General features: G+C 51.4%; 5 protein-coding genes and 1 non-coding gene across 6 annotated transcripts; 4 read left to right on the top strand and 2 right to left on the bottom strand.

Moving 5' to 3' along the window:
* Positions 1-3,071: 3,071 nt before the first annotated feature.
* On the top strand, positions 3,072-4,901 carry BDP55DRAFT_693876 (cytochrome P450; the record flags this gene model as incomplete). Its single annotated transcript, XM_060577277.1, has 5 exons — positions 3,072-3,434; positions 3,493-3,583; positions 3,653-3,721; positions 3,799-4,398; positions 4,468-4,901. 5 exons carry the CDS (start codon positions 3,072-3,074, stop codon positions 4,899-4,901), a joined length of 1,557 nt encoding a protein of 518 aa, XP_060429803.1.
* Positions 4,902-6,460: 1,559 nt separating this feature from the next.
* BDP55DRAFT_150517 (uncharacterized protein) lies at positions 6,461-8,419 on the top strand. The gene is made up of 2 exons (XM_060565609.1): positions 6,461-6,585; positions 6,641-8,419. Exon 2 carries the CDS (start codon positions 6,733-6,735, stop codon positions 8,275-8,277), a length of 1,545 nt encoding a protein of 514 aa, XP_060429802.1. The 5' UTR covers positions 6,461-6,585; positions 6,641-6,732; the 3' UTR covers positions 8,278-8,419.
* A 910-nt stretch (positions 8,420-9,329) lies between these two features.
* BDP55DRAFT_631979 (amino acid permease) lies at positions 9,330-11,406 on the bottom strand (the record flags this gene model as incomplete). The annotated part of the gene is made up of 6 exons (XM_060572355.1): positions 9,330-9,590; positions 9,658-10,472; positions 10,522-10,714; positions 10,788-10,964; positions 10,995-11,074; positions 11,133-11,406. 6 exons carry the CDS (start codon positions 11,404-11,406, stop codon positions 9,330-9,332), a joined length of 1,800 nt encoding a protein of 599 aa, XP_060429801.1.
* A 3,977-nt stretch (positions 11,407-15,383) lies between these two features.
* Positions 15,384-17,383, bottom strand: BDP55DRAFT_744039 (heterokaryon incompatibility protein-domain-containing protein; the record flags this gene model as incomplete). Its single annotated transcript, XM_060580505.1, has 3 exons — positions 15,384-16,279; positions 16,317-17,119; positions 17,279-17,383. The coding sequence occupies 3 exons, from the start codon at positions 17,381-17,383 to the stop codon at positions 15,556-15,558; spliced, it is 1,632 nt and encodes a 543-aa protein (XP_060429800.1). The 3' UTR covers positions 15,384-15,555.
* A 2,048-nt stretch (positions 17,384-19,431) lies between these two features.
* On the top strand, positions 19,432-19,512 carry BDP55DRAFT_t172. The gene has a single exon. It is a non-coding gene; the product is annotated as a tRNA-Gly (tRNA).
* A 3,912-nt stretch (positions 19,513-23,424) lies between these two features.
* BDP55DRAFT_631977 (uncharacterized protein) lies at positions 23,425-23,799 on the top strand (the record flags this gene model as incomplete). The annotated part of the gene is made up of 1 exon (XM_060572354.1): positions 23,425-23,799. The coding sequence occupies one exon, from the start codon at positions 23,425-23,427 to the stop codon at positions 23,797-23,799; it is 375 nt and encodes a 124-aa protein (XP_060429799.1).
* Positions 23,800-24,207: the final 408 nt, after the last annotated feature.

Below are 24,207 nucleotides of genomic sequence, written 5' to 3'. Positions count from 1 at the left end.
TCAAGCCACCAAACCTCATGCATGCATCAAGCTAGGTAGCGTGGCTTGCCAATTCCCTTACTTCGGCGTCTTGTGAATCGGTTCGGACCGAACTTTTGCCAGTTTGAGCCGAAGTTCTTGAAGCATGATTTGAATAGCATGTTGTCTTACTTTTGTCGTCTTCATTTATCGATGCCCAAGGTAGTGAATTGCACTTGACGAAATCGCAGATCAAAAGTCCCGTCATAGCAATGAGAATCACTTCGAGCTAGACCCCACCCCTGTTCGCTCCCCATCTCTTACGGCGCAACATCTCAAAATAAGTGGTTGTGACAACTCATACTTTAAGGTACCTTATGTGATAGGGCTCTATTTCTTGGCTCTAAAGATGTTTCTGAAACTTACTTTCATCGAATCATTGCATACTGGCACTGATAGTGTTTGGGACCGTAATCGCTATTGCTGCTGAGTTGGTAGGCTCTCGTGGTCCGCGGATTGCGTCACCAAACTTGATATCACCATGATCGACTCGGGCTTACAAATCGGGCATCGATTAGCTTCTTCAGTCTTTTCCTGGGTGCAATCTGTCGCAACTCTGATTGTTTAAGAACATTCTCTTCTTCAATATCGAAATTGACATTGTACATAGGTCATCCTGTAGACCAAAGATATATCGTACTATCATCAGAGACATTTACTGCGCTGACCTTCCAGCTGATATGCCACAGCCACACCCAGTTCGAGGACAGCCACACAGACTGGCTCCGTTGTCAGCGAACTACCTAGCGGAGTTAGCTCAGCTTTGAAAGGGGCTTCAACGAGTCAAATCGAGGACCCTGGCATCCCCCCTTCCGCCGCCCTCCCGGTAGTCTCTTGGGGTCGAACCCTACCTACGCTGTCGGAGTTCTCTTAACTCTCGTGATCTGCCTTTGACAGCCAGAAACAGTTTGTTATAAACCCTCAGATGTTGAATATCGTAAACCACTCTATCTGAAGAGCTTACACAGGCCTCAGTCTTGCAGCTGTGAAATTAGCACGGTTATGGGCCAGGTCCAGGGATCTCAGAATCTTTTGCAGAGGCAGCGTGATGCATCATCTTGGGGAAACTGTCAAGCTGGTTAAAGAGGTGCTGTGTTGCCGTGTGTGAAGTAGCCAAGAGCCAATGGGAGTGTGGCAGTGCAAAGTCCGCCCCAGAGTCGTGGAAATTCTTCGGCCTTGAAAATCCCAACAGCTGACAACGTTCCATCGCTAGCAGGCGTTGAAGAGCCAAGGACTAAAGACAAAACGAAGGGGGCATCTTGAGTCCTTCGTGTTAATGTCAGTCTCATTAATAATCCGGCCAAGAGACAAAGCCCGCAACTCTGCTGGCTGACTGCTGACTAGCGTAGCATTGCTCAAGACCAAACACCGTCCTTTAAAGCCCCGGGAGCTCATGCCGCTTCCGATCCCGACGTATTCGCAAAACCTGCAAATTCTCCGTACTACCAGAAACCGATGTCCTCGCTGACTCCGATGGTGTCACTGTACGGGCAGCATCACAGTCCGGCTGGTGGCCAATGCAAGGTGGTCGGTGCCCCCTCCGCAAAGTCCACGATTGCACGATCAACTCCGATACAGTTTCTGGTGATTGCCCTTGTCCGCTCAAGTGCCGGAAGGATGCTTTGAGTGCCGTGTATCACGGGCCGATCCGCCAACGGCGTCCTCTTGAAATCCAAAGGGGGTTGCCTCATTGCCTCTATGACGCAAGTGACGCAAGTGACGCTGAAAGTTTCATATGTGCCTGGTGGCAACATTTGACCGTAGTGTTACCGCAGGAAACTTCTCGTATCAGGAGCGTTGTGTGATTCTAGCGCCTCAAGTCATTGATCATGTTGCGCTTTCGGCCTTTCTAGGCAAATCCGATCATCATCATCGGCGAAGTTGGAATTCCGTAGCTGCTGAATTCCGACCCCCAAGTTCCCAACATGAAGGGTCAGAAGCACGCATGCATGAATGGGAACCTGGCCTATCCTACTAGTATGTGCGATAATGCCATGTTAATATCCGCAGACTCCGGTCTCTCGTCTGCGCGGTATCAACTATGTGTTGAACGCCTTCAATACCTCAGAACGAGGGTCTTCATCCTAGACTCTTCAAATCTTCGACTCATAACCAGCAGGTCTGACTCATAACCAGCAGGTCTGACTCATAACCAGCAAGTCTGATGGCTATGATAGATTCGACAAGGCAACATAACCTCCAAAGACAAGGCAGAAAATCCGCAAGTTAATAACACGAGGCCTGCATCAGACGCCTGGAAATCAAAGCCCGCTGATTGGTCACTAAGACGATAAAGCGTCGTAAATCGCAAATTCAAAGCATGAACCAGCGGCAGATCGACACTCCTACTCCACAAACGGGCAGTTGCGGCCACCGCTTCAACCACCCCGAGATACGAATACGACTCGCCGTTTGGACCACCATATCACCAAGCGGCCAAGATCCGACCACCGTTGACTGGGGCCCCGGGGGGAAGAGTCCACTTCACGAACGCGGACGGAATGCATGGGAAGCGCAGATACAGCACTAACTCCGTCAGCAGGCTGCAGGGTACACAACAATCTTTCAGAGTTCAGTGTGATTTGCAGCTATGCAGCTTAATCCTCCGAGTACCTTTCGGGTGCCGGACGGAATAACGGGACGCCTAGCGTACCCGCCCAGTGGCGCGAAAGCTTAGCTCTGCGACGTCACGGCGTATTGCTGCGTAGGAGTAACTTGTAACTACTGACACTACGAATCTGTACGACTTGATTGGATTCGGTTTTATGATGGGGCTCTAAGAAGCACAACCAGAACAATCCACTTCGCACTCGCGTTAGTCGTACTTGTCGCACAATGGCGGACTCGCCAAGGTCCGTCGTGACGACGACGATCACCACAAAAGATGGGATATATACCGACAATGGTTCGTCCGGCTTTGGATGATCGATCTAGACAACACCTTCATCAACGGCATCGACAAAATCCCACATCAGATCAACGAACGCAACCGTGCCCCTATCGAGTACACAGGCCAAGAAAACCAAGAAAAAAACATTTCGCCCACGGCATACATGTCATCCAATTTCTCCTTCGAATTGGGCGGGGCGCCGTACACCATCCCCTCGCCCACAGAGAATCCCATCGCCTACGTCGCCACCGTCGTCCTGTTCATCGTTCTGGCATATGCCCTCGGCGACCATGGCGCCAAGTTACCCGAAATCAACCCCCTCAAGCCGTTTGAGTTTTCCAACTCGCGCCGCATCCTCGAGTTCTACCAGACAAGTAAGGAGCTCATGCTCAAGGGCAGAGCCAAGTTTGGCGAGAACCCATTCAGGCTCATGACGGAATGGGGCAATGTCTTGGTCTTGCCCCCGACTTTCATCCAGGAACTTCGCAGTGACCCAAACCTTTCTTTTGATGAGCCGGCTAAAGATGTGAGGCGAATTTCTTTGTCTATTTGGCGGTTGTCAGAGTATTGACTTTTTTCGAAAGGACTCCCACGGTTATATTCCAGGTTTCGAGCCCTTTGATGGCGATAATTCGCTTTCAAGGGTCGTTACAAAGTATTTGACCAAGGCTTTGAGTAAGCTGCCAACCTTCCCGCATTCAGATGTAATGCTCAAAGGCCTGTGCTAATACTGTGTTCGAACAGCAAAACTTACGAAGCCCCTATCCGAAGAATCAACGCTCGTCCTCCGTCATGTTCTCTCTGACTCGACTGGTGAGTCCACTACTTAAACCTTTCTGGCACGGCATCATTGCCCTCGAGCTATCAATAACCTTCTCATTCATACACAGAATGGCACAAAATCAGCCCCCAGGAAGATATCATGCGCATCGTTTCGCGCTTGTCTACTCGAGTCTTTGCGGGCGAGGAACTCTGCCGCAACGAAGACTGGGTCCGTGTCTCCTCAGACTACACCGCCGCCGCCTTTGGTGTAGGCTACGAAGTCGGCCAGTGGCCGCGCTGGTCCCGACCCTATGTTCACTGGTTCCTCCCCGCCTGCTGGCGCGTCCGCTCCCTTCTGGCTGAGGCCCGCGCGACCCTCAAGCCGTACATCCAGCGCCGAGACCGCATCAAGGCCGAAGCCCTAGCGCGCGGCGAGACCAAGGACCTCTTTGACGATGCCATTGAGTGGTTCGAGAAGGAGTCCCCCGAGAAGCGTGACCAGGCTACGACGCAGATCTCCTTGTCGCTCGTCGCGATTCACACCACGACCGATTTGCTTACGCAGACCATGATTGATCTGGCGGAGCACCCTGAGCTGGTCCAGCCTCTTCGTGATGAGCTTGTTCGCGTGCTTGGCGCCGAGGGATTGAAGAAAACGGCGCTCTACAATCTGAAGCTCATGGACAGCGTCATCAAGGAGTCCCAGCGCATGAAGCCCGTCCTTCTCTGTAGGTTCCTCCTTTCCCCACACACACAGACTGGTGACCAAATCCTCTCTAACATGTGTCTTCTACCAGCTACCTGGCGCCGCCTCGTCAAGAAGGACATCACCCTCTCTAACGGCTTCGTCCTCCGCAAGGGCCTAAAGATCATTGCCACAAACGCCCACATGTGGGACGCAAACTACTACGAGAACCCGGCCACCTACGACGGCTACCGCTTCCTCAACATGCGCGGCACCAACGAGGAGAAGAACGCGCACCTCGTCAGCACCAGCGCCAAGCACCCCGGTTTCGGCCACGGACAGCACGCTTGCCCGGGACGCTTTTTCGCCGCCAACGAGGTCAAGATTGCGCTGGCGCATTTGCTGCTCAAGTATGATTGGAAGTTTCCTGATGGGTTCAAGCCACAGTCGATGCCGCATGGCATGGTTTTACTGCCTGATCCTTCGGCGACGCTGTTGATTCGTAGGCGGAAGGAGGAGCTTGATTTGGATTCTTTGGAATGTTGATTTGGTTTCTTTTGTGGCTCTATACTCTCCACTCTGAAGTAGATGGAAGTCGTATTCACGACACTCAGCAGCCTTTTAGCAACTTATATTGAAAGAATGGTCGTTAGAGTATTAGATGGTTTTCATTTAAAATCATGGCATTGCAGGCTTGCTATTATCGACACGATGCGGCAAGGCAAACTCGTCAATTGTTGTCACACGTGCAAACAATCTCTTCAACTAAAACCTGTGTGGTAGCCGCAAGTTTGCAAAAGAATTGTTGGCAGAGACGGGTGAGGTGGCGATGGAATGATCGTGTTGTGTGAGGTTACTTACCCCCCTTCCATGTTTATGGGAGGTGGCGCTTAGGTCTGTCCTCCTTTGCTGCTGTCACAAAGCGATGTGGGAATTGTGGCCGAGCGGCTTAGGCGGCGCCAGTGGAACCCTTTCTTCCAGAGTCGAGCCGAACAATCGCTTAATCTTTTGTTCGAGTCCTCAAGTATGATGAAGTCTTTTCTTTTCTTCCTTGGTTCTTCTTTTGGTATGTACTACCATCCCTCCAGATCGGGGTGACAATAACCTCAATGATGCACGTCCGTCTCGATTTGCCTTTTCGCATCTTCTTCAGTCTCATAAAAGGTCTTCAACACAACAGGGCTCGTTTTTGGCCGGAGCCGAGACGCGGAACGCGTACCGAAAATGTTTTGCCTCGTCGTATGGGACGCGGCTTAGTCCAGGAAGTAAAATCTTAGACCCTCGCCGGCTAATTTACTACATGCGGACGATTAGGAAAAACGTATGGTCTGTTAACTTTGAGTCAGTTGCTGTGTAAAACGCGGGTTAGTCATTGGGTAGGCGTGACCTCCCGTCCTGCACTTGCCACCATTGTCCACCTGGTATACCTAAGGTGAGCAGGTTATACGGAGTGAATGGCTCTTTTCCCAATAGTCACAGCAGACGTCGGGAAATTTTCCCAGAAGCTTAAGCCAGTAAGAATCTAATCCTGTTCAGCGGCGCTACCGGACTTCTCTAGCTTTTGCTTTTGAGTCTCCTTGCAGTCAACTTCTTTTTTCTCACTTCACTTTCTTTTTCTCTTTGTCCTTGGCCTTTATTAGGCCTTATCCAATCGAACCGTCATGCTCAATAAGTCAACCTTTCAATTCGAAATGCAATTAGGGGAAAATATCAGTAATGACTGGTGTTATGCCCAATTCATTGTCAGGATCGAGGTGTCTGATCTTGCCTGCTACCTTACTTGAAGTAGCCATTCAACTTTACGAGTATACGTTCCAAACTTGGAGATCCTCGAATAATCCCTCGAAAGCTTACAGTGTGAATGCTCTTTTGGAGGCCAGAACAACGGGGTGACCAGTCTTGGGAATCGAGACGACGACTAGAGGTTGTCCCCGGGTGAACTCTGGATAATTGTAGCCACTCATGGCCATCCTTTGGTGGGGCGGGACATGCTTTCCACTATGGCTAAACCCCGGGGCGGTGTGGGCCAGTAGCGCGGTTCAGTGGGACCAGGGGTCTGCGGGGGGCATATCCCGATCGGGCATCACAGCCAGCAGCCGGGGCTGCGTGACATTTCAACCCGAATACGCCGCATGTCTGATCGAAGAACTAACGCATCCTCACAATAGTGCAATGAGTTTGGCCACCGGCTACGGTCCCGATATTGCGGCTCTAGACATTTCTGACATGGGTGAGTCCAGGTATAAGAGCGACGACGTCCATCAAGCTGACTTTTTACATACTAGGTTGACGATCTGATCACACCGCTGCCATCACTCATCAGCTGTTTATCTTTCATTGTGAACAACAAACATATTGGAACATTCCTCCCTCAGCCATGGATACGCCCTACCCCGAGCTCGTCTGGACTCAGACGTCATCTGGAACATGGCAGCGAAGCATCGACGAGGTCGAGGAGTTCTACTCCGCCATGCCTATCCTCTACGAGGGCAGCGGCCTCATGTTCTTCGCCATCACCGGCCACGTCTCCCTCACCTTTGACACCGCCGGCATCAACAACCACTCCGAAGCCGATAAGTGCGTCGATGAAGCTTTGAAGAATGCTTGGCTGGCCCTGCGTCACGATCATCCCACCATCGCCTCCCAAGTCACCCGGGACCTCACAACAGGCAAATGGACAAAGACATACCAGCAACTCAAAGACGAAGCCGACCAGCAGTCCTGGATCAACAAGACTCTTGTCCCTGTTACTACCGAACAAACTAGCGCAGAATGGGCCAACTCACAGCCGCCAGCCCCAAAGATCCCAACCCTCTTCGTCCTCAGCCCGCCATCCAACACCACCAATCTTATCCGCCGCGACCTCATCCTCCGCTCCCCCCACAATATCATAGACGGCATCGGCACCCTAACCCTCCTCAACAATCTCATCACTCACGCCTCAAAAGCATTATCCTCGCCAAACACCCCCACTCCCCTATCCTTTACCGGCTCCGAAGCCGCAAACCTCAGCCCCCCCTATCGCATCGCAGCCAGCGTCCCCCCAACCCTCACCCAATCCCAAACCAAACGCTTAGCCACTATGGCCGCCCAGAAATCCGCAGCAATGAACCCCCCATCCGGCATCCAACTCATCGACATGCCCTACCGCCGCGGTAAACTCCTCCCTGGCCGCCACCAGCGCGTCGCAATCACCCTCACGGAAGAGCAAACAGCCCGCCTCACAGCAGCATGCAAATCCGCCGGCGCGACAGTCACCCACGCCTTCCACGCCGCCATCGCCCTCGTCGTCCGCGACATCCAACCATCATCTACCCGCGGCCCAGAGGCAAAACGCGTGCGCTACGTGAACTACATCCTCCGCAACGAGCGCGCAAGCTGCCAGCCGCCGTTCAACTCCGCAAAACACCCCGCTGCGCTGTATCATTCGGTCCCGGGGCAAAGTCTCATCGTCGACATGGACCTCCCCGCCTCAGACGACGATGCCAATTCATCCCATAACAAGGACGAATTCCTCCCCGTCGTCCAGATAATGAAGGACTTCTACCACAGCGTCAAAGACGATAAAGAGCACTATGCCCTAGCCTCCACAATCTGGGCCGCCGGGAACCCCACGGTCCCTCTGTCCCCTGACCCGCTTCCCGTGCCGCCGCCCAAGGAACATCCTTCGGTGTCCATCTCCAGCATGGGTCGCGTCGACGGCATCATCGCGCCCAAGACGGGTGCGATCGAGGCGTACGATCCGTGGGTTACTGGCGAGGAGCTGGGGAACGGGCTGGGTCTGTTTTTGGGTACCTTCAGGGGCGAGCTCTGTCTTAGCGCTGCGTTCAATGATGCTTGGCATACTGAGGCTGATGTTCTTGATTTCTTGAAACGGTGCGAAGCTGTGGTTTTCCGTGGGTTTGGGCTCTCGTTGGAGTGAAAGGGAACCTTGGTCTGATCATGACGGTCGTTGTGGGAAAGCCTCGATTTTCGTCTCTCCAGGTGACATCCTAGGTATTGCCGAGAACCGAGATAGGCTACCAGTTGTAGGTCAGCTTCTTACTTGGATGACTTTTCCTAAATCAATCGTCTACAGCACATACATATCATCGATTCACTATGAATTGGCCAATTTGGTTCGCAAACCCAACCATCAGCGCACACATAGCTAGCTTCTCCACGAAATAGAACCATACCGAATCCAACAATCCACCAATTTCGAGTCAGCCCATGCTTACTGGTAGTCTCGGGTAGTCTCTTAACTCCTTAGTATTGACAAGCCGCCCAGGCATGGCGCCCAGATCGCCGAGCTTGTCGTTCGCTGCATCGCCTGCAGGATTCTCGTAGCTACCTCGAACCCAAAACAGCGGGAAGTTGAAACATTCTAAACAACTTCTCTCGCATACGAGCCAAGACTGCATGCAACACTGCCCTAAGTACTACTAGTCATGTACTTCCAACGCACCATTTACACACCCTCCCAGCTAGCCCGCATACATATTGCATGGGATTTCGAGCTCCAGAGGCTTCCTGACAGTCAAACTGGGTTGACTACTCCTGCAATTTTATCGCGGTTTGTTATCCATCCAGAGGCCCGGACTCTCGACAGGCTATTCTCTTAAAAGTGAGAATCATCGTCTGTAATAGCAAGATCAATAGCGATCAGACTGCCTTGCAGTTGGTAACCATGTTTCCCGTTCGTGCTTTCTAGCCCATGGAACGTCAGGTTAGTTTGCACAAGAGGTTCAAAGATACAGGCTAAGGATGACGGTCAGATGGAAACTCTACCCAAGAGATAAGAGTAGTTGACCCTCAGTTTAATGAAAATCAGATTGGTAAGAGCCATAGGCTGCGTGTGGTATCTTAAGTACAAAATACTGAACTAAACTTCGCCCAGATTGCCCATTGTGTATTTAGCTGTGACATAGTGCTTTCTTTGATGCCAAGAAACAACACAGGCGTGTCCTTGGGTGTTGTGGCGCTAGCACAGGTCTAGAAGAACCTGTTGTACACGCGCTTCCACGTAGGCCAAGAAGCAACCTCGGCCTTGTAGCGGTTCATCTCCTCCCAGTCGAGCTCGCGACGTCCGGTATCAACATCCATCTGGTGGGTGCGAAGCCAGCCAGTGCGCTTCCAGGCGAAGCCAATGACCCAGAAGACGATGATAACAGGAACAGTAACCATAGCCTCAAAGAATCCAGCGGCATCATTGAGCTCGTTGCCCTGCCCAGCGGGTGCGATTGCAACGAAGAGCTGCGTTGGAAGTCAGTCAAGGTACCAAAGAATTCGGCATGTGATATTGGGGAAGGGTAAAGCTTACCTGAGCAATGAGTACAAGGATGCATAGAATCAACCCGACCCAGGACCCGGCGACACCAAATGCAGCCTTGAAAGGAATCTCATCGACAGTATGTCCGTGGTAAGCCCAAGCCTTGCGGAATCTAATGTGAGCCAAACAGATGGATCCCCAAGTGAACAGAGCAGCGAGTGCTGACATGGCGAGGAGCCAGTTGAAGACCGTCTCGCCACTTGCGTCCAAGTTGATATAGGCAAGGGCGCCGCAGACAAGGTGGACTGCAACGGACGGTAGAGGGCGGCCAGACTTATCGACGTAGGTAAAGATCTTAGGGGCATAGCCCTGTTGCGCAAGAGCCGTCAGAGTACGGGAGCCGCCATAGACGCACGAAACTCCCAATGAGAGGACTGACACCAAGATGATGGAATTCATAAAGTGATCGTAACCGTTCAAGCCAGCGTACTTGGCGGCCAATACAAAAGGCGATGTACCGTCGGCGTAAGGGTTGTCGGCACCAAGAATGTTCTCGTCGTTGGAGCTGATGAGGAGGCCAACAAAGAAGAGACCGAGGATATAGAACAGGGTGATACGCCAGAAGACCTGCTTGATGGCACCTGGCAAGGACTTCAAGGGGTTGCTGGATTCGGCTGCGGCCAAGCCAACGAGCTCGGTACCGGCAAACGAGAATGCAGCGGTGACAAAGACCGCGCAGAATCCTTTGAATCCGTTCTTGAATGCGCCGGGGTCGTACCAGTATCGCGCACCCCAGTACTCATCATAACGACCGCCAGCAGGGCCACCACCGCACACGAGGACCAGAGCTACGATCATGAAAATGACTACAGAAGGTGTAAGTACTTGAAAATGCCACTGAAAATGGGAGCTTACCAATGGCCGAAAGCTTGAGAAGGGAGGACCAGAATTCTTCCTCGGCGTATCCCAAAGTTCCAAAGACGTTGATGAAGGTGATTGCAGCCCAGAAAATGGTGATCCAAACAGCGAGACTGATATTTCTAGCCCCTTCCCAGTAGTTGATTGTTAGACCACACACGGTCAATTCGAGAGGTAAGACAATTGCCCACTGTGATTCATAAGTCAGATACGTCGGGATGCTCAAAGGAGACTCGTGTAGGCTGAAAAGCAAAAGGGCTTACCTGGAAAACGTAGTTCCATCCCATCGCGAAGCCCCAAGAAGGGTCAATGAAGCGAGTCGAGTATACGTAGAAGCCACCGGATACAGGGTACATGACAGCGAGTTCACCAAGTGCGTAGACAACGTTGAACATCATGATACCAATAATTGAGAAGTCGAGAAGAATGGAGCCGGGGCCCTAAGTTCGGTCAGCAGGAAATTCGAGTACTTGTAGGCTGGTGGCAAAACAAACACCAGTAGCCAGGGCACCTCCGGACCCGACGAAGAAACCAGCACCAATGGAGCCACCTGAGTGGATGACAACGTTAGCAAAGGTACATGTGTAAACAACGTCTTAATTCCATACCAATAGCAATCATGTGCAAGTGACGAGTCTTCATGGTACGATCGAGCTCGACGATGCCGTGACCATAGTCTCGGCGTTTGAAGGACTCGAAGTTGAGTCCATTACGGGTGTAGAAGTCCTCGTCGCGCACCGCACCTCCGTGACTGAGATGGCCCTCGCCAATGGCGTTTCCAGGCTTGCCTGGGACCGCATGGCCCTCGGCACGACTTTCGGGTTGGACCTGGGTAGTCTCGGGCGTCGAGACACCATCATGGACGTCCTTTTCGGTCGCCATCTTGGGGTGGCGATGGCACTGTAGAGTTTCTCCTTGTTCTCCGCTGCAATACACGCACAGAAGATAACAGAGATGTGATCGAAGCCCTTCGAGAAACAAATGGCTGATATTGATCGAATTATGGGATCGGAGGCCCAGGGGCACCAAGTGCAAGGGAGGGTATCAGGCAGGCCTGAAGTAGTAGATCGTGGTGAAGTACGAGGAGAGGAGAAAGTCGATTGCGGTCGAGGGCGGAGATGCAGTGAGTTAAAAAGAAGACACGGTCGATCGCTCAGAGAAGAATACCACCTCAACCTCGTCGCCCGTCCTAGATCAACATGCTCTCCCTGCCCTCACATCCCCTTCGGCGTCGCCTTGTCGCGCCGAGAAGCTACTTTTGGACATGGCTATCTGCGGCGAAGGCATGCGGGCGGAATCAGGGCAACGCAGACGCAAGTCGAGGGCGGTAATCGGCGAGTGATAGGCCTCAGAGGAGGGATGGACAGTCCCGAGAGAGTAAGATGGGTGTATGCCAAGGGCCAGAGGAAGGCCAAGTCTCGGGGAAGTGGAGTGAAGCAGACGGCGTGCTAGACGAGAAGAGAAGGTGCAAGTCGAGCTTCAGGGAAGCTTATGGTTGACAAGTTGCCGACTCGTCGATTAGAGTCTTGGGTGCTGGCAAGCTGAGCTCGAGAGAGGGCGACTAGAACGATCATGGGATGGTGGTGGGTTTGGGCGTTGGAAGTTGGCGTGGAACAGAAGAAAGGAATACGACACGTCGAAGATGTTGGATTGACATGGTGTCGGGCGTTGGTGGGAAGGAGAGGAAGCATCATGAGAGGTACCTTTGCGTACCGCAATCGTAACTACCATTATCAGCGGAGCCCGCCCGGGCAGCTGCATGGAAGGTCCCTAATGTCGTTCCGCGCCTTCTAGGGGCGGCGGGGGACGTCGATCTTGGCGGAGAGGTGTGGGACCTCGGAAGTACAGTGCACCTCAGCACGTGCTTAGGTAAGGCAGCCGGGGGAGATAGAGAAAGGAGGAACAGGCGGGTGCTGCTGGCCTGGAAGGAGCAGGAGTGAAGGGAAGGTGCGAAGGACCCAGACGCACCTGCCTTCTACTCACTACTACGATTGGAACCTAGGTAGATTAATCAAGACACGCGTGGTCTACGAAGACAATCTTTTCTATCAACTGCGCCTCTCTCATGCCTCACGAAATCCGGCCAGGACGAATGCAGCCATCACCTTCCCTCCCGGCATGACTCCCGTCTGACAAGCGCGTCTCCCGCCAAGCAACTGCCGGCCGTACTTGCGCCCATCCGCCGCCCATGGCACCATCCGTGACCGACAATGGCATTTCATCCTCAATAACTCACCTTATTCCATGCTGCGTATCTAGGCACGCACATGCCACAACAAGACTAATATAACGACGAAGCAAAGAACGATGGCCGCATCGACCGTTAGATATTCAGGGCCTCGGTTGAACTGACAATCTCGTCCTCCCGTTTTCTCTACTTCGCGTGCCTCTCTCTCATTTGCGGTTGCAGACTTGGTACGCCTGCCGAGCCCTTGGCCGAACCAAAAACACCACCTTCAGGCCAGTCAGCGTTGAAGATGGCAACATTAAATCACACATGCGATTACGTATTCGCAAATTGAAATGAACTAACAGCCCTTCCGAGCGGGTACATGTCCGATACTTCCTCGAGACTGCCCTCACGTTTCCCCGGCCGCCCAGAGACAAACGCTGCACAACCCACAAATATGCGCCACTTCACTCGCCAGCCGAGAAATGCCAACCATCGCCAACAGGTTGGCAATTTTTGGCAGCTTTTATCGACAGTTCACCACTGGTACCAAGCACCCGCCAAGTTGTAATATCGGTGTTGGCATCCTCGCCACGGCTAGATAAGCCCCCAACGCCGTCCTCTTGGACGCCTTCCACCGGCCTTTCCACCTGCCAAAGGCACGGCCTTGATAATCCATTCCAGGTCGAACCAAGAGCACCAGACAGCACCAAGAACCCAGGGGCTGGACCGACCATGACACTGCACAACCGTCCAAAATCACCACTATGTACCGATGGCTTGTGGACCTCGTTCGCAGACTTGGGTCTGCAGCTCCTGTCAAAAGTTCATGGCGAGCATTTCGCCTATCTCTTAGCTTCAGTCCGACATGTTCCATCGGCCCTCTGGACTCTTCCCACCTTCTTGGATCGAAAGGCTTCGCCGCCTACTCGGTCTTGGAGGGCTGCTGATTGAGCCTTCTCCAGGAGGTGTCGTTGTCTGGGCACGCCAGCCACGTCGTCAGGGTACGAGAGAGGCTGGTTTCCCCCGCACCTGGATCACCGTCTAGCACACCCGCAGGCCGTCCTAGGTAGCACCCGACCTGCTGACTTAGGCCCATCGAACACGCCATGCCGCACCGGTAACACCACCTCGTTCACCTCCCCTATCCGTACTGATCAACCAGCATCGAACCGTCACCCGAACAGGAGCGCCACGCATACCTGAATTCCCCATTCAACTAGATGAGTTCTCGGTCGATGCTTTCTGTGTTTGCGACGGGAATCGTACAAGTCGAATGAGTTTGCCGCCACTCACGAGCCGCGATGCACGTATTTTGGCTCTGTTAAGAAATACATACTGAATACAAATCATAGTGTCCTATGGATCATTCCATCAACAAGCTAGAGTCGATTCTTCTTACCGGCCAGAGGATTCCTACGGCGGACAAGTCGTAAGCGAGACATCAGCTCTCAACCGTCTACCAAGGCCGGGCGTTCTGCACTCTGCCAGCCTCCGGCCTCACCTTCGACTTCGAGAAGTATCGCCGAGACAAGGGGCTTACAGCATCGGAGGGCATCACTAGCAATGGAATTTTGCATTGTTTGGGACGGCCAAGCCTGAAACTACCCTGCCAGTTCGCCTCCGATTGGGTGCCCCATGGTGGTTCCACCTCACTTCCACCACACCTTGTTCAGCGGGGACCAGACTAACTACACATCGGACCAGTGAGCTTAAGACGATAGGGAGGGGTCAACAAATATGACTGACATAAGGCCTGGGAGTTGCTACTTCTTGACCAAGTAGTCACGTGTGGATTGGGCCATCTGATGCAATATTTAGGTCTGAGATGGGCTAAGAAGAGGCGCTGGTTCTGCAGGTACCCATTGTCTTAGTTAATGAACTCGGTGTAAGCCATCCAGCGATGTGTATGTCTGAAGGCTTTGCTGACTACTAAGCAAGGGCTTCATCCATCATCATTCTTCATTTGTCGGAGAAATCGCTCACGCTACCTTCGGTTCATACCTTGAGATTCTTGGCAACATCATCCGTAAGTTGAAAGTTCCTTGAACATCTTATTGTCAAGGTTAAGAGCTAGTTGAGGACGAGCTCCATCTTTACTTTAGCATTGCAAAGCACATAGTGTCAACGAATACGATACAAACATGAATAGAACACCGTTTGGATCACGATGGCCCACCTACCAGTGCCACGAATGTAGCCCAGACTCCCCAAACGTTAGTACCCATTGCGATGTGACCTCCAACCCTGAGCATAAGTCTCACTCCGGAGATAGTGATTTGGAAACTTCTGACTTCAAGTGGTTTTCGACAGACCGAAAATACCAAGATGGGAATGACGCTGGGTATGTTCTTCTCTCCTTCCTTGATTATCTTTAGCTCGAGGGAATGCAGAAATTGGTTTTCGGTCCTCACATCTGTTCCTGGTTTTCTATCGAAAGTACCATCCAACGTTATTCAACCTCTGAGTCCCATCAAATCTCTGGCAACAAAGTTTCGATGCCACAACTGCCCTGGTTCTTATTCTTTCTACACGAGAACAATATTCTCTGGTTCAAGATCCTTCTCGTCTGCAAAACTGATGAATTCCCCTTCCATAATCCCATCGATGTAGCACTCCCCGACCAGCTGCCACACGGGCATTCCATCGAAGTGCCCTACATCCTTCAATAAAACCGGCACTGAACACCCAAACAGAATAGCGATTCGATCTTCTACTCGAGACTCAGGGGTCACGGGACCCAGGTACTTCGTCGAAGTTGCCAGTCTTCGGTCGTTCGATACCATCACTTCCGTCGAAGACAAGAGTTGGGTCGGGTGCTCCATATCGCAAGCCCATTTGTCTTCGCCGAAACTTATGTGTTACATATCCATAACATTTTTGGCCAAATGGGAGACACCCCGCTCCCCTTCTAATAAGAGTCTGTTGCCTACTAGCGCCTTGAGAAATGCAGCATTCTTTGTTCCTCCACTTTCGAGGCCATTAACCTGGTCCAATTCTAGCAATTGCGTCCAGTTTTCCCAAGGCAGATCGACCCTAAATCCGTTAACGCGGCGCTGAATTATGCCTCCCAGGCCAATGTTCGTTATTTCATCCACGACGAGGCCCCTGACAACGAACGGCAGATGATTCTTTGACTTGGAGCAGGCGTCACGAAGGTTTGCTTGAAGAGAAGCATATCCTCGCACAGATACAATGGAATGGCCAGAGGCGAAGTAAACGGCGTTTTTGTGTGCCCTGAATTGACGAGTCGGATTATGTTCAATTGTTGCCCGGTCAATGCATTTGTAGCAGAAGTCCAACTTCTCGCAGTCAACGCACTCATAACCGGTACCATGTATCTTGCTGTGGCATCCGTCGCAAACCAATTTCTCTCTGCAGCGTGGATTATTGCGACCCGGGCAGAATTTTGGGCGATGACCTTCTTGGCCGCTTCTCACCGCAGATAGGGGCTGTCCGAATGTCGTCAAGGATATTGTATTGTAGCCTTTAAACCGATGTGAATGATCCGGCGTAAAGTTGATGGTCTGGATTCCATGGTACGGTCTCCAGGAGGATGGGCGGTTGACTGAGAGAGAGAAGGACCTGTCGTGTATGCGTCTGCAGATGATATCTAGACTACCAGTTTTTTTGTATGATATGTAAGGTAGCTTTTGCATATATTTCCGTAGTCGTAGCTTGGTCTGAGTAGTCTGAAAACCATTCCTCTGTGTCGATGTCGCTGGCCATTGACAAAAACGCACAAATGCCGTCCCGGGCATCGAAGGAATCGAGCGATAAAAAGTTGTCTAAAAGCCTCTCCAATGTTAGAGATGATTTGTCTACTCTGGCAGCTGCGCTATTCGCTCGCCAGACTCGGTAAATGGTATCGATAGAATCCACGAGTGGCGCCGGGCTTTTATAATTGCGAACAAGGTCCCCGCGAACTCTTCGGCATTCGCTATACTCTGGTAGTTCTTTACGTAGGTGGTAGGACTTCAGCTTAAGAAACCCACAGAGCCAAACGAGATAGCCTAAACGAAAGATCCGGTTACCCAAGTGGGCGTGTTTCTGACTAGACAAGACAACCTCTTGAACAGCCCAGCGCCGCGAGAACCAAGGCCTATTGATCAGATCGACAAAAGCTGCCCATGTTTCGTCCGTTTGGCTTTCCCCAAAGCGCTCCCCCGCTTTCGCGACTTGATCTGACAACGGACTGTACCAAGCGAATTCTTCGTGCCCGTTTGCGACGAAGCAGTCTCGAAATGATTGGAGAAGGTCAAGGGCGATGTCGCTATTCTCTGACCACTCTCTCAACCATATGACGAGGCTTTGCGATCTGTAGACCAAATCCATGCTTGCAACTTGATGGCCCTTCTCAACGTCATCCGTTTGGTTGATGCAGATTGCATCAATCCATAGGATGCGGGCTTCTTGCCTTCGAAGCTGTTTGAGACACGATTCGAGATTCAGTCGTATCGAGAAAGGTTTCCACGCAGAATCTCCGGCATCTCTAAGCCAGATTGAGCATGATGCGTCTTGTTGGCCTCAGGTGTATGGCAGAGGTTGGTATGATAGTGCTTCTTCGCGCGGGCAGAGAATCACCTCCGCGCGAAGTTTTTCTGGTTCAGTGTTGCAGGCTGGGAGAAGTTTCAGCAACGTCCTGTACTTTCTCGGGTCCGGGAGTGCTTCGTATGCATAAGTCGACATGGCTGGCGGATAGGAGAGCAATTGTCAAGAGGCTCACACTTTCTCAAGTTCTGACTTCTGAACGGAACTCTGGGGCGAGGGGCGCGCTGTTGGTTCAAAGACGAGGGAGGATGTAAGGAGTTCTAGTGGTCACATGCGTAATGGGCTTCTCAAAGTTGGAGCGTTGTAATGTAGCACTTTTAACGCCAAGTAGCAATCCGCACAACGCATACGCACTGTCAGGCGTCCGAGACACAGATGAGTAGAATTACATACTCAGATCTACACAACCAATTGTTCTGTTAGGTGAAACACTGAGACCGAGTAATGATGCGCCTTCAGGAAGGCCTGCCACGTTGCTCCGATAAGTGCAACATGGCTTCGGTAAGAGACAGTAGTACTTGATGGCGCCTTGCATGTCCTGTAGCAGATCAGAAAACATCTCCCAATGACGCTGACGTATGCAATTACACATGTCGCGAACATCTCTTGGCGCGTGTAGCCTACTACCGAGTTTGACCGAGCACTAGCTGGCCGCCTCAGCTATACAATAGAGTCATGCCATCGATGAAGCCTGTTCCAGTAGATCGCGTGATTCATCGCCGGCAGATCATCTATGGCTAGCAAGCCTTTCGTACATCTCAGTCTTTGTCCAACAAACCCCTGAGTCCTACTAGATGATGTTCAAGATTCCTTCGATTAAGGGGGATCAAGATTCCAGTTGACTGGTTTTATAATCCCCCTGCCTCTCACCAATTCATCCTCGGGTTCACTTCTTGACCTCTTCTTTGCTCTTTGAGGCATCGGTAGAAGTGCCATTGGTGCCGGAACAGACCCGTCTGTCAAGGGTGAAAGAACACAAAGACCGCTTTTGACTAAGTCGTACTGCCGTGGCTCCTTCAGCAGTGAAAACTCCCTACACCAAAAGGGATCCTGGAGGCGTGATACTGGATCTTCCGAACTTGGGACTCTTCGTCTCTTTCATGTCCAGAAGCCACCCGAGGTCTGTGGCCAGGTGTGATCAGGCTGATGCGGGCTATAGCGTTTGAATTGGGAAACGGGACCACTCCTCAGAATAAATCCCCACATGGTCATGTGTCCAGCGTCGTAGCTGAAGCTACTCGGGTCTTTTTGGTTAGCGTTCGCTTTCGTGATGGGTCTGAGACTTGATTTTGCTCGCATGCCCTTCGCGTTGCTCCTCTTGCTCTGGTGATCCATTCCCTTCGCAATTACCCAAGGTATCATCAAGAACATGCCTCTTTTGAGCCAAGTCTCTCTAAGAGTATTCCTTAGAAAATATGTTGCAAAAGGCTACCTAAGATGATAGGACCAAGAGTCAACTGATGTTGACTGGCGAACTAAGAGAGTAACTGTCATGTGGAAGTCAAGAGGGAGTTACAGTTGGACCTAGAAAAACACACTTTTATGAAGCAGAAGTGTATGGCATGATAATTCAACGTGAAACTTAACCAGCCTCGACAAAGCTGGTAGCCGCGATACAATGACACAGTTTTCCTGCGCGGAAGTGGTAGGCGGCCGCAAGAGCAACATCGAGATTCGCACTGCCAATGCCCCATAACGAGAAGGGTAGTCTCAACAGCTCAGTTGAGCAAACTCTCAAACCCACTGCCCCATGCGTCACTTCAGCATCAAAAGCTCTCTCTTGTCGTTGAAGTGATGTTTTCAATCAAGGACCGGTGTCTAAGACGCGGAGCCGAGACCGAAGGCTGCGGCAAAAGTGGGGCCAACTAACGGCTGATCACGGAGACAAGTTGCGGTCCGAAAACCTACAAATTCATAGATCTGAGTCGTTCTCACTCCTGACACCCAGGCCTTCAACCTAAGGTAGGTATCTCAACTCCGAGAAACACTACCTACTAGGGACTGCAGATGTATTTGCATGCAGGAACATCTCGAGCGGTCTAAACCCCTGTCCGCCGGCGCATGCTCCACACGCTTCAGGGTCCAGAAACCCTCTCCAATCTTACCACAACCCACCCACCCGCACCACATCCTTACTGAACGCACAATCTCATGGTCGAAGTCATCATAGCTCACCAGCTTCTTCAGCGTCGATGGTTTAGTGGTAAAATTCTCCGTTGCCATCCAGCAGCGTCGGGGAGCCGGGGGTTCGATTCCCCCTCGACGCAATCTTTTGCTGGTGTGGTGGGTTTCCTTGGCCTAGGACTCAATCTTTTGTTATTTTGGAGTTGAGCAGGCCCTTCCTTGTCCATGGCTTATTTAGCAAATCATGTGAGAGAAAGTGAAATTCGGCTTGTCAATAGAAAGAGGGAGAGGAGGGGAGGGAGGGGCATTAGTGTTGGCATTGCTGGCGCTTTTTGCTGCCATACCTATGGCCTTCCCGTTTTGTGAATCATGTACGGACCTGTGAAGCTTTTGAGATTTCGAGTAATGCAGATCCTCTTCTATCCGTCTCTGTTTAGTTCTGACGTTTCTTTCGAGCCTTCAAAGACTTTAGCTCACTCAATTTCCTCGTCATCAACGCGGTCATACATGTACATTTTTGGTCTCCCTGACACCCTCCTGGGAGTCCCTGACTCCCTTGAGAAGCCTAACAGAGCGTCTACTTTAATGTCTAAGCTTGATCTCCAACGATCTACGGAGCTAGAGCTTAGAGATTGGCATGGAGTCATCCATCAAAGATAGTAAATAGTCCCTAGGACTCTAGGAGAGGAGGCAAATCCGGAAGGCGTCATGAGGCCGTGGCTCTTTTGAAAGAAGTATTCCCGAAGTCATTTGGGCGCGCCCTAGATTTTCGAACGTAGTCAAAGGACCCAAGTGGACGTCCTGTCTTCTCGTCTCCGATAGGGGGCTATGTCTGGGAAGAATCATCGTGATATTTGACAAGAGAAACATGACCTATTGGCTGAGACCGGTATCAGCTTGTTAATATCAAAGATTACCGCAAGCTAGAAAGTGAGAGAACTGTTTACTTTCAAGTAAAGAGACTTGATTTCTTCAGCGAGACTTCACGTCGAGTACCATGCCTATCACTCAGATCTCGATCAGCATAGTGTCGAGTACTAAGTAAAAAGCCCAAAGTTTGCGCGGGAATTGACTCAGACGCGAAGGCAAAGAGGCAGGCAGAGAAACAACGACGTTAGTTACCGTAAAACATGTAGGATCATGGTGATTTGAGTGGAACTCAAAAGATTATCCATTGAAACATGCAAGTAAATGCGTTAATGCTTGTGACCCGTGACCCTTCACTCTTGTCAACACGTTCAAGAGTCTTGTCGTTTGATATACTGATAGCTAATGAACCACGAGACAGACGTTGAAATACCCAAGTCCGGTTTATCACGCTAAAACGAGTACATGATAGACGAATCGACAGAGCCTCCTAGACCCAAGCATCACTATGACTCACACCACAACATCTACGAGATCATTGATTGCACCGTAACATCATTCATCATAAGCAACCGCGATGGGACTCAATCTTGATCACATGCTTAACCGCAGAGACCCTCAAATCCCAACTTGACCCCGGACGTCGGAGGCCTCACTCGATGTGCGTCCTGAGAAACGAGGAGTCATCTGCCTCAGGCCTGTGACCGTAACTCATCCGGCAGCATCTCGTTGAGCCTCAAGGCAACCGCATGACGTTTCACCAGCTGCCAGGTAGATTGGGAAAATTTAGCTTGTAAACTGGACCTATCAAATGCGCAAACTTGGAGATTCACAACTACCCAGTGCGTTCACACTGTTCTCAGTCTTCGATTTCTGGAAGTTCTTATGCCCCAATAGGGATTGTCTTTCAATTTGGTTCCATGATAGTGACATCTCGATGGTGTAGAAGGGTGTGCAATTATCTTCCATGGTTGCTAGACATCCCATAACACACGTCCATAGACCGTTAAGTAACTGCAGTGTGAAATATCAGCAGGGTTTCGTTTACGAGATTTTTATCACAGCGAGTCGCGCTGTATTGGTCACGACTTTTTCGAGGACCACTAAAAGCCCATGGCACGCGAAGCTTAAGATACGAGTCACCTGTTGATGGTATCAACGTCTCACAATTACAACCATATCATCACGGTGATAGACATCTTGATCTAGACGACTAGCCCAAATTCCAATCGACCAAACAAGGAAATGTACTCGCAATCTCAATCACAATTCGTGGATACTCATAACTGCTGCCTACAAAGACCCTGGGGCTTAACCCACATCCCCAAAGAAGAACGCTTCACCGAAACGATTCGCTCCCAACCTCCCAAGCCTCCCATCCACAATCCCAAGGCAACGGATTCGTCGTCGTCGTCGTACTCGGATGTCTGGCCCCCAAAACAAGCAAAATAACGACGCGTCCAATCCCTAGAAGAGTGGCAATATCCTCTCGGCCTCTCTGTGTCCAGTCATACCCTCGGGAGCTTTACTTACACGGGACACCAGACACCAGCCCCAAACTACCCGCAACTCCCGGACACATGAATAACCAATCACAACCACTCCCTCATCGAGATACACAGCCTCTTTCCCCCTTTCCCGACACGCCGTAAGGGGAAGCAAAGTAACACAGAGAGAGAGAGAGAGAGAGAGAGAGAGAGAGAGAGAGAGAGAGAGAGAGAGAGAGTAGGAGAGTGGTGAACGGGGGACTCGGGGCAAAAAACCTAGGTGTGAGTCACAGGTGTGCGCGAAAGCGCCAGCAAATCATATACCCAAGTTTCGGGTGTGGCCGTGGTGGTGGTGGTGGTAGTGGTGGTATGTCACGCACACGCCTCGGAGATTGAGGGCGTTGAAAGGTCAGGTAGTCGCAGATAAGACGCCCGGCGCCAGTGCCAGCGCCAGCTCCGACGGCATATGGCGGCGACGATTGCATGTGGAGATGCACCAGTGAGGCAGGCCATGAGGCCAACAGAGATGTTACCCAAGAAGAGAAAACAACTAGCAAAGAAAGAACCAAAAAGCACGTAAAAGAATACAGCCAACACACAGTAGGTACCTTACCTCACGCCAGCTGGCCATGCCATTGCCCGAAATGTCGAAATCGGAATCTACAGATTTCCGACATTCGTCAGCAGATGGATACCGTAGATGGATCGATCTAGCCCCCCGATCCCCTGGTGCCCCCTCCCTGCTGCGGTGTCGCCCAACGGAAACTCTCAGGGACCTTACCTCGACCCTCGGACTCACATCACCTCACACGTAGAAGAAAGAGGAAAGGAAGAAGGCAGAAAGAGAGAAAAAAAAAAAAAAAAAAACCTGGCACAATATTCCAATGAAATGCGTTGTCGATTTACCTTGCATCAGCATGCATTTTCCCAAACAAAACGCAGCCTGGTTGCGGTGCAGCGCGCAGCGCGCAGGGCGGGCAGGCCTTCTCTCATTGTGCATACGGTAAGGTATTGGCAGCATGTTTTCCTCAACTATTGCTGCCCAAAAAAATGGATTGGAACTTTTTCGCAGTGCAGCCCGAGTCCGCCACACATGGCACTCACACCACACCACACCACGCATATTCACACTCACCCTCACACGCTCAGCGCATTTATGCTGCGGCAAGCAAGGAAAGCAAAAGTGCTGCGTCATAAGCCCACGCGGTACTAAGATTCACCCAGTTAAACGAGGGCAAAAAAAAGCAGGTACTTGAGTGACTTCCCTCAGAGGGGGGGTGTCCTTTCCCCCATCGTTCAAAAGATACATTACCTCCAAAGTACCTCTTACGGTTGGGTATCAGGTATCGAAAAACGATATCACCAATTTGTCATTTTGTATAGAACGCCAAAGAAAATAAGAGTCACAGCTCCTCGGTAGCTCGAAGGGGGTGTTGAAGTCCGGACAGACTTTCATTCCTTGTCCCATGTCTCTATCTCTCTCTCTCTCTCTTCAGCGCGACCCGAACCAAAACCCCGGAGGGATCCGCCCCCCCTCCCCCCTCCCCCCCGAGTGCGCGGGAGATCCGGCGACGGGGGAACGGGCGAAAGTGGCGAATTCTAGTGTCGTCTGAGCTTTTCATTGGTCATCACCGCTGGTCCCTGGAACTCGAGGGAAAAACTGTGCCACATGGCAAGGATTACAAAGCGGTGCTTAGCCACATGTTTCCAGGGATCGCTTACCTCACCATATCCCTGACCGCCCCTCTGTGCCTGGGTCTTGGTCCGGATGCTTGGGGTACATCGGCCGGCTGTGGCGTCGGCCTGGGTTTTGCACTTTTCTTCCTAGTTTGCCTTCAAGTCGCCGTATACGTGTTTCGTGCTCGCGTGTTTTTCAACGACATGCCAATCCGAGGCTGTGGCTCACACCTGCGCTATGAGTGCTGCCATGAGTGGCTTCGTACTGATGATGCGTCCTCCGCCATCTCGCTCTCGCTCTTTTCGCGATTGCGTCGGCACGATGAAGACGTGCGAGCTAATGTCACATGGCTTTATGACTTCAATCCCGACGGAGTCATCGTCTCCCCGAGCTGCTAAGCCTGAAGCTCGAGCATCTCGGATTCGATGATACTCCTCTACCGTGTTGCCACAACTTCCTCGTTGCCGGAGATCCCCAAGGTTACCTATCCAAAGTCAGTGGATAACATCTCCAAGACAACGGATGGATATCCAAATCGCAAGTTCCAAATGATATAGAACAATCCTCATTGGCCCAAGCAGAATCCATCCCATCGGACCAGTAAACTCATACCCATCACCAGCCCTGACATCCAAAACCCCTCCAAAATACCCCCCTCCCTAGATGCACAGCAATTCGCTACACTGATTCGCGAATTCTCAAAAAGACAAATGCACCCCAAAATCCAACAAAATGGAAACCCAAAGCCTCCAACAACGAATGACAAAACTCACCAGTGGAATAAAGTGCCCCTCTTGTTCAAAGAA

Source organism: Colletotrichum godetiae, assembly GCF_030913485.1.
Source record: "Colletotrichum godetiae strain CBS 193.32 chromosome Unknown BDP55scaffold_20, whole genome shotgun sequence".
Lineage (NCBI taxonomy): Eukaryota > Fungi > Ascomycota > Sordariomycetes > Glomerellales > Glomerellaceae > Colletotrichum > Colletotrichum godetiae.
This window is presented reverse-complemented; position numbering and strand designations above follow the sequence as displayed.

Excerpts from the sequence above, each read along its gene's own strand:
- BDP55DRAFT_150517 (XM_060565609.1), top strand. The coding sequence starts at position 6,733 with ATGGATACGCCCTACCCCGAGCTCGTCTGGACTCAGACGTCATCTGGA.